The 13,710-nt window shown below is 40.2% G+C and overlaps 1 protein-coding gene across 1 annotated transcript in view; it reads left to right on the top strand.

Moving 5' to 3' along the window:
- Positions 1 to 3,249: 3,249 nt before the first annotated feature.
- Pygo1 (pygopus family PHD finger 1) overlaps positions 3,250 to 13,710 on the top strand; it is a gene marked incomplete in the record, with an annotated part of 12,592 nt that continues 2,131 nt past the window's right edge. Inside the window, 3 exon segments of the mRNA XM_013510021.1 lie at positions 3,250 to 3,416; positions 11,595 to 11,721; positions 12,962 to 13,710. Of these exon segments, the coding sequence (XP_013365475.1) occupies positions 3,250 to 3,416; positions 11,595 to 11,721; positions 12,962 to 13,710 (1,043 nt within the window).

The raw sequence follows: 13,710 nt of genomic DNA on the forward strand, positions 1-13,710 counted from the left end.
CAGCATTTTGACTCTGAGGCTTACTGCCAAGGTTACTGCAGCTTACTAGATGTGTGTGGTCCTTGGCAAGTTACTTATTTAGGCATTAGTTTGCTCAGCTGCAAAATGAGAATAATAATGGTACTTATGTCATGGAGTTGTTTGAAGAGTAAACAAGTCACATATATAAAACTCTTAGAACACTGTCTAGCCCTTTGTAAGTGCTATTAGTTTGCTGTTAAAATCAGACACAGAGGTCTAAAACACACATGTGATTAACATGATCAGCATTCACTTATGTGTGATCAACCAATAATAAGAGTAAGTGACCTGCGGCAAGTTCTTTCTTTTATTGATGGGGGTGAGCATGAAGAGAACAAGAAGGTTCTTTCCCCCCTGTAGAAAGGAAGTGATGAGTTTTTAAAAAAAATTTAAAGCAGAAACCTCTCTGGTTTCACAGTTTTGCTGGGAAAGACAGAGATTCTGTTTATTGAATGTGTGTAAATATCCATAGCCATGTTCACCAGATTTCTGTTGTGTCTAAAAAGTTGGCTGACTGGGCTGGGGATTTAGCTCAGCAGCACAGTGCCTGCCTGGCAAGTGCAGGGTCGCGAGTTTGATTCCCGGTACTGGGGAAAAAAAAAGTTGGCTGACTTTGGAATAAAAGAAGCTTTTCTTTGATAAAAGATGCTCATTATCGAAGGTAATTATTATACAGTCAGCCTTTCAAGAACACCATCCACCTGCCCTCCTGAGCATTACCTTTGTGAGCAACCTTAAGCGCCAGGTTAAGGTTACCAAACTCGGTAACACAAAGATCATTACTTTGGGGAAAAGGCCTAGCAAGGGAGCTGTGCGTTTGAAACCTGAGATCCCCATGTTGATTGCTTTCTGAACACAGTGCAGCACATATTACATGACCGAATTGATGCAGGCTGTGAGCATCGAGTAATGTACCTGCCTTGCATTTTAACCAGTGTGCTTTCTCTTCAGTCACAGGCCATCTGCCACATGCTTGCCGAAATTTTTTTTTTGTCTTTTTGAGACAGGGTTTCACTATGCAGTTCAGGCTTGTCTTGAACTCGCAGTGATCCTCCTGCCTCAGCCTCCCAAGTGCTGGGATTATAGATGTACCTCATCATGCCCAGCACATGCTGAAATTTATGTAACACCATGTTCACATGTTAATTCATAGTATTTACTTCTATAGTAGAGACTAGTATGAGTATGTGAGGTGAAGATAAAACTGTTAACTAAGATGTTCATATCCTTAGTTATAGAATAAACTCATATCAGATTTCATTGCTAAATATTAAGATACTTAGGATTTTAAATGCCACATATGTGAACTAAAGTGATTATTTAAGTGATTTCAAATGTCAATTGTAAAGTGGGAAGAAACTTTAAAAGGACAGAGAGACTGAGACAGAATAGAGAAAAAAAGGAAAGGAAAAGCAAAAAGAAAAAAATAATGTATATAAAAGATAGTTATACTACTGATTTCTTAGTTCACCGAGAAGAAAGGTTTGTGCTAATATTATTTGGGCAAGCAAATGACAGTATCTTGTACTCTCAGTAACTAACTTAAAGATAACAACACACAATGTATTAACTGTTGTTACTCTCCTATTACCTTGTCTTGAAATTTTGTTTTTTCTCTTTAAAATAAAGAAAATGTTAACAATTTAAAAAATTTTAACAACCAAATGTCAGAGTTTTGACTGAGCATGGTGGCACACACCTGTAATCCCAGCACTTGGGAGAACAAGGCAGGAGGATCAGTGTGAGTTCAAAACCATTTTAAACTATATAGTGAGACCCTGTCTCAAAAAAAGAAAAAGAAAAAAGATGGCCAAGTGTGGTGGCACACACCTGTAATCCCAGCACTTGGGAGGCTGAGGCAGGAGGACTGCTGTGAGTTCAAGGCCAGCCTGGGCTACATAACTGAGCTCAAGGCCAGCCTGCACCCCATAGTGAGACCCTGCCTCAAAAAAAAATCACAAGGAATTATTTGATTTTTGGAATGTGAACACAGATAGTAGGACCATAAAGAGTACATTTTTAAATTACATATCATTTTAATTATAAAGTTAATCTTAATTATCAAGTTAATTATATGCAATCTAATTATAATTTAATTTAAATTATAAAATTACAGTTATTCTCTGGTTGTAACAGTGCTGTGAACTGCTAGGCATGGTGGTGTATGCCTGTATCCCTAGCACTTGAGAGGCTAAGACAGGTGGATTGCTGGGGGTTGGAGGCCAGTTTGGGCTACACAGTGAATTCAAGGCCAACCTGAAGTACACAGTGAGACCCTGCCTCAAAAAACAAATCAAGGAAAAGAATGCTGTGAATGGTAATTCAGATATCCTAAACTGGAAATTGAGAACTAATTTACTGTTTTTATCTTTTAAAATTACTTTTTTCTGATTTGTAGGAAAATAGATGCACCCTGAGACCACAATGCTAAGTGAAAAAAATCAGACAGAAGGTTGCATGGTTTCTCTTATATGAGAAACGAAAGTATAAATAAAGAGCAAATAAAAGATGATAGGAAGCCAGGCATGATGACGCACGCCTGTAATCCCAGCACTCGGGGTGAGGCAGGACGATCACCCCAAGTTTGAGGGCAGCCTTGGCTACATAGTTCAAAGCTAGCCTGAACTATGCAGTGAGACCTTGTCTCAACGAAACTAAACAAAGAAAAAAAAAAAGATGATGATAGGAAACGGGGAGGGAGACCTTTTGCAGTTGGGAAGGGGACCTAGGAATGGAGGGAGAGGCGAAGGGCAGTAGGGCAAGAGGAAGTAAAAGGGATTAAGATGAAATAAGGTGTGTATCAACTTCCCACGATGTATGCATTTAGTATGTATCGAAAACATACTAATAAAAATAAATTAGAACGACCAAAAAACTACCTTTTTCTGGGTGGGGAATGTAGCAGAGTGGCCAGGTGCTTGCCTAGTGTGTGTAAGGCTCTGGATTTGGTCTCCAGCACTGCAGAGAAAAAACATTCTGTTTACGCTTTATTAAATAGAATGCCCATGAGAGGTGTTAGGAGAGAGGATTGTGCAGTTTGGCCTCTTATGTGCAGGACTTCCTGACTTAGGAGCCAGTTCCATTCCAGGAGAATGGTCATAGGTTCGTAAGTCTGACAAAGTGAGCCTTTCACACCTCTGACCCAAATATACAGGGTAGAGGGAAAAAAACCAAACCCAAGAATACCACAGCCTTTAATCAGTCTCGGGTACTTTCACTTTGGTTTGCATGGTTGCTGCTGTGGGCTTCCCGCTCCACTCGCATGACCGCTGCTCTTGCTCTGCCTCCCGACACCTGGGCTCCGCAGTGCAGCGCTATGAGCACCCGGCCAGCGCGGGACCACAGCCCTGCCCATTTGCCCGCGTCTGCAAAGGTTCCCAGGGCGAGGCCCGCTTGTGACTGTGACAGTTCACGACTGGGATGTTCCTAAGTCGGGGACTTGCTGTAATCACTTTGTTGTTTGAGCTCTAAGACTATTACTGATTCTATGACCATACTACACTCACCAGCGTCTCTAGGTATTCAGATTAAAGAACAGTGTATCTGTTCAGTATGTCAGTTAAGGAAAACTGCATACAAAATCATTAATTTGTAATATGGCTACTGAATAGTTGTAAATTGGTAATAAGTTTAGTCAAATCTGAACACATCAGATTTGAATACATGACCTTGAAGAATGGACTCGATCTCATTACCAGATGCCTCCCCCCATTACTGGGGGTCGAACCCCGGAGGACTGCACCACTGAGCTATATCCTCACCCTTTTTATTTTTTGAGATGGTCTCACTAAGTGCCCCAGGCTGGCCTTGAGCTTGACATCCTCCTGCTCCAGCTTTCTGAGTAGCTGGTTTCCAGGTGTGAGCCACCTCGCCAGCATCACATCAGTTCTTTACTCACCATCTACCCAGGTGGGGTTGCCACACCGAATTAATGGAAGTTCTTTTCTTGTGAACCAGAACAAGTCTGTTTCTGTGTTCTGTGCTGTGAAAGGAAGACTTCGTATGTGCGTAAGATTCTGGAGAGGCTGACTAGCCTCACACGTAGATAAACCTTGTTTTACTGGAGCAACCAGAGAAGAAATAGGTAAATTGGACCTCATTAAGATAAAAAAAATTTTTGTGTGAAAGGACACTGTCAAAGTGAAAATAAAACCCACACAATGGGAGATGGGAGAAAATCATAGCTAAGCATTCAGTATCCAGGATAAAGAATTCTTACTGCTCAAACCAGACAACCCAACTAGTAAAAGGCCAGCACTCAACACTTTTCCAGCGAAGGTGCATAAATCATTAAAAGTAAGCAACAGAGTAGAGCCGGCTGTGGTGGCACATGCCTGTAATCCCAGCACTCGGGAGGCTGAGGCAGGAGGATCATTGCGAGTTTGAGACCAGCCTGGGGTACAAAGTGAGCTCAAAGCCAGCCTGAACTGCATAGTGAGACCCTGTCTCAAAAAATTAATTAATTAATTAATTAATTAAAAAAAAAACAGTATCCTGTTTCTGTAAAGCTTTACTATATATCCACTTATATACATGGCAGGGACATGAATGGGTAGGTAGCAAGCTAGATATCTGGAAAAGCCTAACTTAATAGTCATAAACAGCATCTGGCTGGTGGAACTTGAGATGTAGACCAGTCAGAGTCCATTTGGAGACAGAAACCACATGAGTCTTATTTTGTGACATCTGGGTTACCTAGGAAGTTGTTACTTCTGGACTGTGGAGTCAGTCACAGGTACTGAGGCTTGGAAATCTATGTTTTAACACTTTCTGGGCATTTTTATGGACATTAAAGATTGAGAATTACTGACATAGTTAAAATTTCATGCATGGGCTTGTGAATCAGAAGGTACAACTGTGTGACCTTGAGCAAGTCAGGTACAGATGCCCTCTGTTTCACTTATCAAATGGCAGGATCCTTTGAGGATCAAATTAAATAAAGCAAAATGCTTACCACAGCATCCAGCACACCCTAAATATTCTAATATTATTCCATGGTCATTCCCTTCAATTTTTTAACAGTCTGGGATGGCAAAAAATTCTTAGTTTTTATCTTTTAATTGTTAACATCAACTAGAAATCTTACAGCTTGACAGTTCAAAATAGCTAAATCCTGGAAGCAGCCCATATGTCCATCAGCAGATGAAAGAATAAATAAAATGTGGTATTCATACTCACTGCAGTACTATTATGCCATAAAGGATAAACTTGAGTCATTTGTAGAAAAATGGATGCACCTTGAGACCATAATGTTAAGTGAAATAAATTGAAATAAATTATTTAAACTTAATGTTAAGTGAAATAAATTGGACAAACAAGCTTAACTATCACATGGTTTCTTTTATATGAGAAACCCAAAATTAAATAAAGAGCAAAATAAAATAGAGAAAAAAGAAATGGGAGGGGGGAAATGGTGCCAGGAGGGGAAGGGGACATAAGAAGAATGAAGATGTGTTAATATACATGAACCAACTGCCGGCAGTGAGTTTTGTAATCATGTACTGCAAACATGTGCTAATAAAAAAATCTTATGCCTTGGACTCAATTTAATTCAGCAAACATTTGAGTGTCTGTGGATAAGGCATGATACAGTAGGAAGACAGAAAAAGAAACGAATGTATTTGTGGTCCTTATAAGTGAGTATCTTGGGGCTGGGGATACAGCTCAGTGGCACAGCGCCTGCCTGGCAAGTGCTAGAGTGTCTTCATGTGTGATCTGTAACACACATGGTCATGCTGTATTACACTTCCTATATCCAGGCGTCTGCTGATGAACCCTCAGGCATTCCTCCCTTGGCTGTTGTAAAAAAGCCACAGTGAACACAGCAGTGCAGGTGTCTCTTGACAGCCGTGCTCTGTAGCTCTGTCTCCAGGTCTGGGAGAAGCTCCAGGCTGCTCCCCTGAGGCTGCTCACATTGGCCATCCCAGGAGCTCACCGTGCACCCTTCATCCTCCCCCAGGCACCGCCACTATGACAGAAGATGAGTTGTATGGTTCTGATTTATGATGCCCTGACCATTAGTGATGTGGGTACTTTTTTATCTACCTGTTGACCTTTCCCTAGCTTCTTCAGAGAAATGTCTTAGAAAATTTTTTAAGCCAGGCATAGTGGCACATGCCTGTAGTCCCAGCACTTGGGAGGCTGAGACAGGAGGATCACTGTGAGTTTGAGGCCAGCCTGGACAGTGAAACCGTTTCCAAAAGACAAAAAAAAAAAATTCTGTCACATATTAGGGAATGAACTAGGCCTTCACACTGAACTGTATAAATTTTTTATTATTATCATTATTATTGTTTGAGACAGGGTCTCACAAGGTTACTAAATTGCCCAGGCTGGGCCTAAATTGCAGTCCTTTTGCCTCAGCCTCCCAGGGTACTGGGACTAAAGGCACATGCTTGATCCCATGCTTGGCTACTTTCCCCAGTTTTAAACTGGATTGTTTTTGTTTTGTTGTATTTTTGCCATTGAGTTATATAAGCACATTATGTGTTGTCTTAGTGACTTTTCTCATTGCTGGGACGAAATACTCAACATCCTCAACTTAAAGGAAGAGAGGTTTATTTTGGCTCACGTATCTGTCCATAGCTGGACTGCTCCACAGCAGGGCAGCATGGCAGAGGGACACAGTAGAGGAAAAACTGCTCCCTTCATGTTAGCTTCAGGGTGGGGGAGGAGCCAGGAAGTTGGAGAAACCCTTCCAGGCCACGCTCTTAGTAACCTGCCTCTTCTGACCAAACTCCACCTGACAGATGTCAGATGTAAACCACAAGGTCTAGTCACCTTCCACAAGCCCCCACCATTGAGCACACGAGGTTTTGGGGGACATCCAGATATAAGCTCTAACGCACATTTAGGATAATAACCCTCTTGTGGTTTGTGCCAGCCAATTATAGACTGAAACCTCTACAAACTGTGAGCTAACTTTTCTTCCCTTAAGTGTCAGGTGTTTTGTCTCATCAACAAGAAAAGTAACTAAGACAAACCCTGTTCAGATATTATTTTCTTGCATTCCATAGGTTGCCTTTCATTTTGTTGTTTCATTTGTGTATAGCAGCTTTTTAGTTTAAGGAACTCCCACTAGTTTATTTTTACTTCGTTGCTTGTGCATTTGATGCTGTATCCAAAATATTGCCAACAACAATGTCAGGGAATTTTATTCCCTGTTTTCTTCTAGGAATTTTTCAGTTTCAAAATAATTTAAGTTTTTAATGCATTTTGCATTTTGTGAGTGGTGTAAGATGGAGTCCATTTTCATTCCTTTACATGTGGATAACCAGTTTTCCCAGCATCATTTGTTGGATAGACTATCATTTTCCCATTATGTATTCCTGTTGGCCTTGGCAAACATTAGTTGACCATACCTGTGTGAGTTTATTTCTGGGCTCTCAATTCTGCCCATTTGCCTGTATGTCTGTTTTCCCCCTGGTGCCATACTGTTTTGACTACAGTAGCTTTGTAGTACAGTTTAAAATCAGGAAGTGTGATGTCTCTAGCTTTGTTGTGCTTTCTCAAGACAGCTTTGGCTGTTCAGGATCTTTTGTGGGATTCTGAATTTTGAGATTTTTTTTTCTGTAAAAAAATACTGTTGGAATTTTAATAGGGATTATACTGAATCAATAGATGAAAACTTTTTAAATACCTTATTGAGAGTCACAGAGGAAGACTTCTAACAAATTGAGAGGTATTCTGTTCTGACTAGCCATCTAGAACAAAATACTCTATTTTTTACCTTATTTATTTCCCCAAAATAGATTCCATGTGGAGCAGTGATACAACAAAACTGAAGCTTTACTATGGAAAACAGCATAATGGTTTCTCAAAAAAAAAAGAATTATCATATGATCTAGCACTTCTAGCACTATGTATATATCTAAAATAATGGAAGTATTTATATAGATGTCTTGAAAAGATATTTGTATACTCATTCATAGCAGCATTATTCATAACACCCAAAATGTGAAGGCAACTCAGGTGTCACCTCCAAGGACGTTATGCTAAGTGACACAGATAAAATAAGGCAGCCACAAAGGGACAAATACTGCATGGCTCCATTTTTATAAATTCTCTATTGCAGTCAAAGTCATAAAAACTAACCTGATATGGGGTACACATTTGCAATCCTAGCACTTGAGAGGCTGAGCAAGAAGATCACTAGTTTGGGGCCAGCTCAGACTACACAGCCAGACTGTCTAAAAAAACATACAAGCAAAAAATTTATGAGAGCTGAAGGGCATGGCACATGCAGGGAGGGAGGGGGTTGTTACTCGGTGGATGAAGCACCTCAGTTCAAATAGATTGAGCATTTTTTAGCATATAAAGAACTACAAATCATGAAGGATCAAACAGAAAAATAGCAAAGGGCATAAACAGAAAAGGAAATGCCAGTGGTTCTTACACATTATCAGAGAATTGGAAGTTTAAAATACATGCATGTATCACCATTTTGCAGCCCCTAATAATTCAGTGGAAGTAGACTTTATCAGTGGTTGTGGTCACCAGAATTCCAAGATGACTACTGAAATGCCCCATCCTGCTGGTGTACATGTGCTGCACAGTGTATGCCCAGGACTGTTGAGTTTCGTTGATTGTAACCCCCTGGTTGGGTTGTATCATAGAACACTGTTGGTCTTAGGCAGTCCTGCTTCTCTGGACGGACTTGACCTAATCACATGAGCCCTTTGGTAGCCATTCTTTACAACTGGTTGAAGAAGAGAAATTCAGAGACTTTGAAGCACTTGAAGGATTTGCTGCACCATTGCATTCAGAGCCACAAGTCAAGGAATGTGGCTGACCTCTAGGAGAGTAGAATCTCAGTACTACACAAAGAACTAAATTTGGCTGTAAGAATGAGCTTGGGGGCACCCCTCCCCCCAGACTTCAGATAAAAGCTCGGCACACTGACTTCCTGATTTCGACTTTATCCTGAGCAGAGAACATAACCTGATTTCTGAACTACAAGCTAAGAAATAGTAACAGTAGTTTTTAAATTTTATTTTTAGGTGCTTAGCTCAGTGGCAGAACATATACTAGACCCTGGATTCAATCCCAGCACCACAAAAACAAAAGACAATAAAATATATTTTTGAGATAAAATTCATGATTTTAACCATTTTAGAGTCTACATTTCAGTGGATTTTTAGTGTATTTGGAATACTGTACAATCATCATTGCTTGGTAATTCCAGAATATTTTTCATTGCCTCAAAAAGAAACCTTGTACCTTGTAGTTTTTTCTTTTTCCCCAATGGCCTGGTAACCAGTAATATATTTGCTATCTGTATAGATTTTCCTATTCTGGACATTTCATACAAATGGATCATATGCTATGTGGACTTTTGGGTCTGGCTTTCATTTAGTACAACGTTTACAAGGTTCAGCATATATATTGTAGCATATGTCACTATTCCATTTCTTTTACCCATTCACTATTGATGGACAGATGGGTTGTTTCCCCTTTTTTAGCTATTATGAATAATACGGATTTAAATATTCTTGTACAAACTGGTGCAAAGCAGTTTTCAATTCTCTTGGGTTTGAAATCTCTCTTGGAGAGGGATTGCTGGGAATATTGATACCTTTTGATTAACTTTTTTTGTATGTGTGTGCTGGGGCTCCAACTCTCTGGCCTTACACATCTACGCATACATTCTTTATTTTTATTTTTATTTTTTTTGGTTTTGGCTTTTCTCCGGTACCGGGAACCGAACTCACGACCTTGCGCTTGCCAGGCAGGCTACGCATACATTCTGACACTGAAATTTCCCTCCATCCTCAAATGTTAGGTGGCCAAATGTGTGGTAATTTACATAACGGAAAAGTAAAAGAAGTGCCAACAAAACACAACCAAACATTACGTGCTCTCTGATGGAAGAACAGACCATCACCTGTGAAGCAGTACTGCAACAACTAGAAATCTAAATTGGATCAAGCCTTCAGCCTGGACCCAGCTACCATTTTACAAGGGGATACAATAGCAAAATCCAGATAAATCATACATCCCAGGCAAGAAAACATAAATCATAGCTGTAATTTAATATAATTTTATATAAAGAATTGATTAAACAAGGGTTGAACTGAAGTGAGATAGCTTCCAGATTTAGGGTTTGGTAAACAAAGAAGTTGTTACAGAACCTAGAAGGTTGGAGGAGGGACTCTGAACAACTTAGGCTCAGTAGACGCTGAGGTTTAAGTACCATCTGTTTGGTGCTAATCCCTCTGAGGAGAGGCACGTAGAAGCTAGTTTGGAGGAGTCAGAAAGCTCAAGCCTAGAACCGGCTACCAGAGACAGAAGGCTGTGGCTGCAGGACAGAGACAGAGACAGGAACAGCAGGGAGGCAGGAGGAGCAGAAACTCCCTCTCGGCTCTCCTCCTCACCTTTTAGTACCCTGTATGTCTTCTGTTGGAAGAGTCTGGCCAAAGGGAAATGAATTTGCAAAGTCCCAGTCCGAGCATCACAAACAGCTGAAACTGTAGCTTAATAAGTGGAACATTAATCAACTCCATTCCGGAATTCAGTTAATACAGTAGAAGAAAAAAATAGAGTGATGGAGGGAGATGTATCAATGAAAAGACATGTCAACCAACTGTAATGCATGAATCATATTTGGATCCCAACCTAAGTAAGCCTTACCAAATACTGTGGGATATTTGAGTTGGATACGAAATATTAAAGGGGTATTATTAATTTTTATAGGAGTGAGACTGAAATTTCAGGGTTTTGTGTTTTTGGTTTTTTCCAGTCCTTCTGAACTATTTACAGATGAAATAATATGATGTCTGGAATTTGCTTCAGAATGGGCTTGAGGAGAGGAATCAATTTTGAGATAAGATTGACCATGAATTGATGGGCATATAGGATTAATTTTACTCTACTACTTATACTGCATATGTTTTCAATTCTTCATAATTGAAAGTTTTCAAAAGTGAAAAAAATTCCATTGACAAACTATTAGGTTAACAGACAAGTTTTTTCATTGCTGCATCACATACTGTTTAGAAAATTACTTGCAAACAATGTTGCATTTGGACAATATCTCTAAGAATTAAAAACCATGTACCTTTGATGCCACAATTCTCATTCTAGGAAGGACTCATACATGTATGTAAAGACATTTACACATGAGTTTTCATTGCAGCCACAGCAAAAATTTGGAAACCTAAATACCCAGTAGGGAGTTTTAATGCATTATGACGAATCATGTTACAGAACACTACTCAAGTATTAAGGGATAAAGTAGTTCTATAATGTGACATAAAATGACCTCCAAGGAAGGAAGCAAGGTAAAACTAGCACTCATAGTATCCCATCCTTTGTGTTATACTGGAATATACCTATATTATCCAGACACTATCAGTAATGGTGGACTCGACAGAATACTGGATTAACAGTTCAAGGATGGAAGGCAGACTTTTTCACTGAAAGAATAAAACCCATGGGAACAGATTAATGATTTCTGCATGAAACTATGGGAACAACTTTTTGCAGAAGAGAGACTAAAGTTTAGTACTGCTTTCATCCAACAAACATGGAAAACATATTAAATTAAATACAGTATTACTATGAGAGATGTAAAGTGAACTCACTTACAAGTGGAGGTATTGTCAATTTTTTTTAGGTGGTGATAGTGGACTGGATGGGTTAGGAGGACCAGGTGTACAACTAGGAAGCCCCGATAAGAAAAAACGAAAGGCAAATACACAGGTAAATGGACATTTCTTTAGTAGTAGTTTTCCTTTGCTGCTGTGACTGGACTGATAAGGGAACTTTAAATTTGGTTGTGGGTTTTGTTTCCTGTCCTCACTAAGAACTTAATAGTGAACTCTGCAGTGATTGGTTGTTTAGTGTGCAACCAGTGGCTGCTTTTGAACAGTAAGCCTCAAGTAGATAATAGAAGAAAGTACGGGTGAACAAATTAAAATGCTTGTTCCTAAATCTAATTTAAAGTTTTTTTAAGTATATAAATGGGTATAGTCCTATTAAAAGACAAAGATATTTGGAAACAATTTTACCCTGAAGTAACGTTCAGCATTATAATTCAGTGTTAGTGTGAACCATGAGGCAGTCATGATGGAGGCATCCTGTCCTTACCTGTGGCTGTAATAAATGATGTACACTGGCATTTATGGCTTCATTGTCTGTAAATGTGAGGCATCCTTTTGATGCTAAGGACTATGGATAAATACTATATTTGTGCAAATTAGTTTTCTCCTCCTTTTGGCCTCGTTTAACTTGTGGTGCGATTTAAAACTGGCAGTTTATCTTTACACTGTGAGCCCCAGCTGGATGTAGTGGTGCACGCCTGTAACCCCAGTACTCGGGAAGCTGAAGCAGGAGGATTATTGCAAGTTTCAGGCCAGCCTGGACTACGTAGTGAGATCCAGGACAGTCTGAATGACACAAGGCCCTGTCTCAAAAAAACAAAACCAAAACAAAACAAAATACAATGTGAGGCCAACAGCTTAGTGTTTGGAAATACTTTAATTGGTCCTCAAGTTAAGTTAGGGGAAAAAATTTGGATTTTGTATATTGTTATTTAATTTTATGACTGGAGGTTAGAAAGTACTTTTAGTTAGAATGCTCTAATACTTTAAATGAGTCTAGTTAGAGGCAACCATACTAAGAAAATTATAACAATGAAGCTTCTTCTGGAAAGTTAAATACTTGTAGGGTTAGAAGTAACAGTGGATTTGAGCTCAGAAAAGTATACCTTATTTTCTTTTTAAAATGAAAGACATGGATATTTTTATCATTAAGTTATACATATTTTATCTGTAAGTATAATTAAATATAAACAATTATAATTGAAAGGTCAATGAGATTAAATTTTCTGAACAGCGTAAGAGAAATCTGACAAAAACCAAATTCATTGTTGTTAAGAAAACAGGACAAGTATAACTTCTTTGATCAAGAACAAGTGTTACGCCTTACGTTCTCTTTTCAGGGCCCTTCTTTTCTTCCGTTGTCTGAGTATGCTCCACCACCGAACCCAAACTCTGACCACCTAGTGGCTGCTAATCCATTCGATGACAACTACAATACTATTTCCTACAAGCCACTGCCTTCCTCAAATCCGTATCTCGGCCCCGGTTACCCTGGGTTTGCGGGGTACAGCACGTTCAGAATGCCGCCGCACGTGCCCCCGAGAATGTCTTCCCCGTACTGCGGCCCGTACTCACTCAGGAATCCGCCGCACCCGTTTCCTCAGAACCCCCTGGGCATGGGTTTTAACCGACCTCATGCGTTTAACTTCGGGCCGCACGATAACTCCAGTTTTGGAAACTCACCTTACAACAATGTACTGACTCAGAACGTTAACATGCCTAATCAGCACTTCAGACAGAATCCCACCGAGAACTTCGCTCAGATTCCCCCCCAGAATGCCGGCCAAGGCGCTAACCCTGACCTGGCATCTAATTTTGTTCCTGGAACTAGCACAAGTTTTGCCTCTGCGTTAGAGTCTAACCATTCTTTTATCCCACCCCCAAACACTTTTGGTCCAGCGAAAGCCGCGCCTCCGAAACAGGACTTCAGTCAAGGACCAGCCAAAACCACGAGCCAGAACTCCGCCGCGCACCCGCCTCACTTAAACGTGGACGACGCGGCGAGCCAGAGTAACCCCGAGCTGAAAAGCGCGCACCGGCTCGGCGCGGCCAGTCAGGAGAACGGCCGCGCGGGCGGCGCCGAGCCCGC

Source organism: Chinchilla lanigera, unplaced genomic scaffold (assembly GCF_000276665.1).
Source record: "Chinchilla lanigera isolate Chin_1 unplaced genomic scaffold, ChiLan1.0 scaffold00008, whole genome shotgun sequence".
Classification (NCBI taxonomy): Eukaryota; Metazoa; Chordata; class Mammalia; order Rodentia; family Chinchillidae; genus Chinchilla; species Chinchilla lanigera.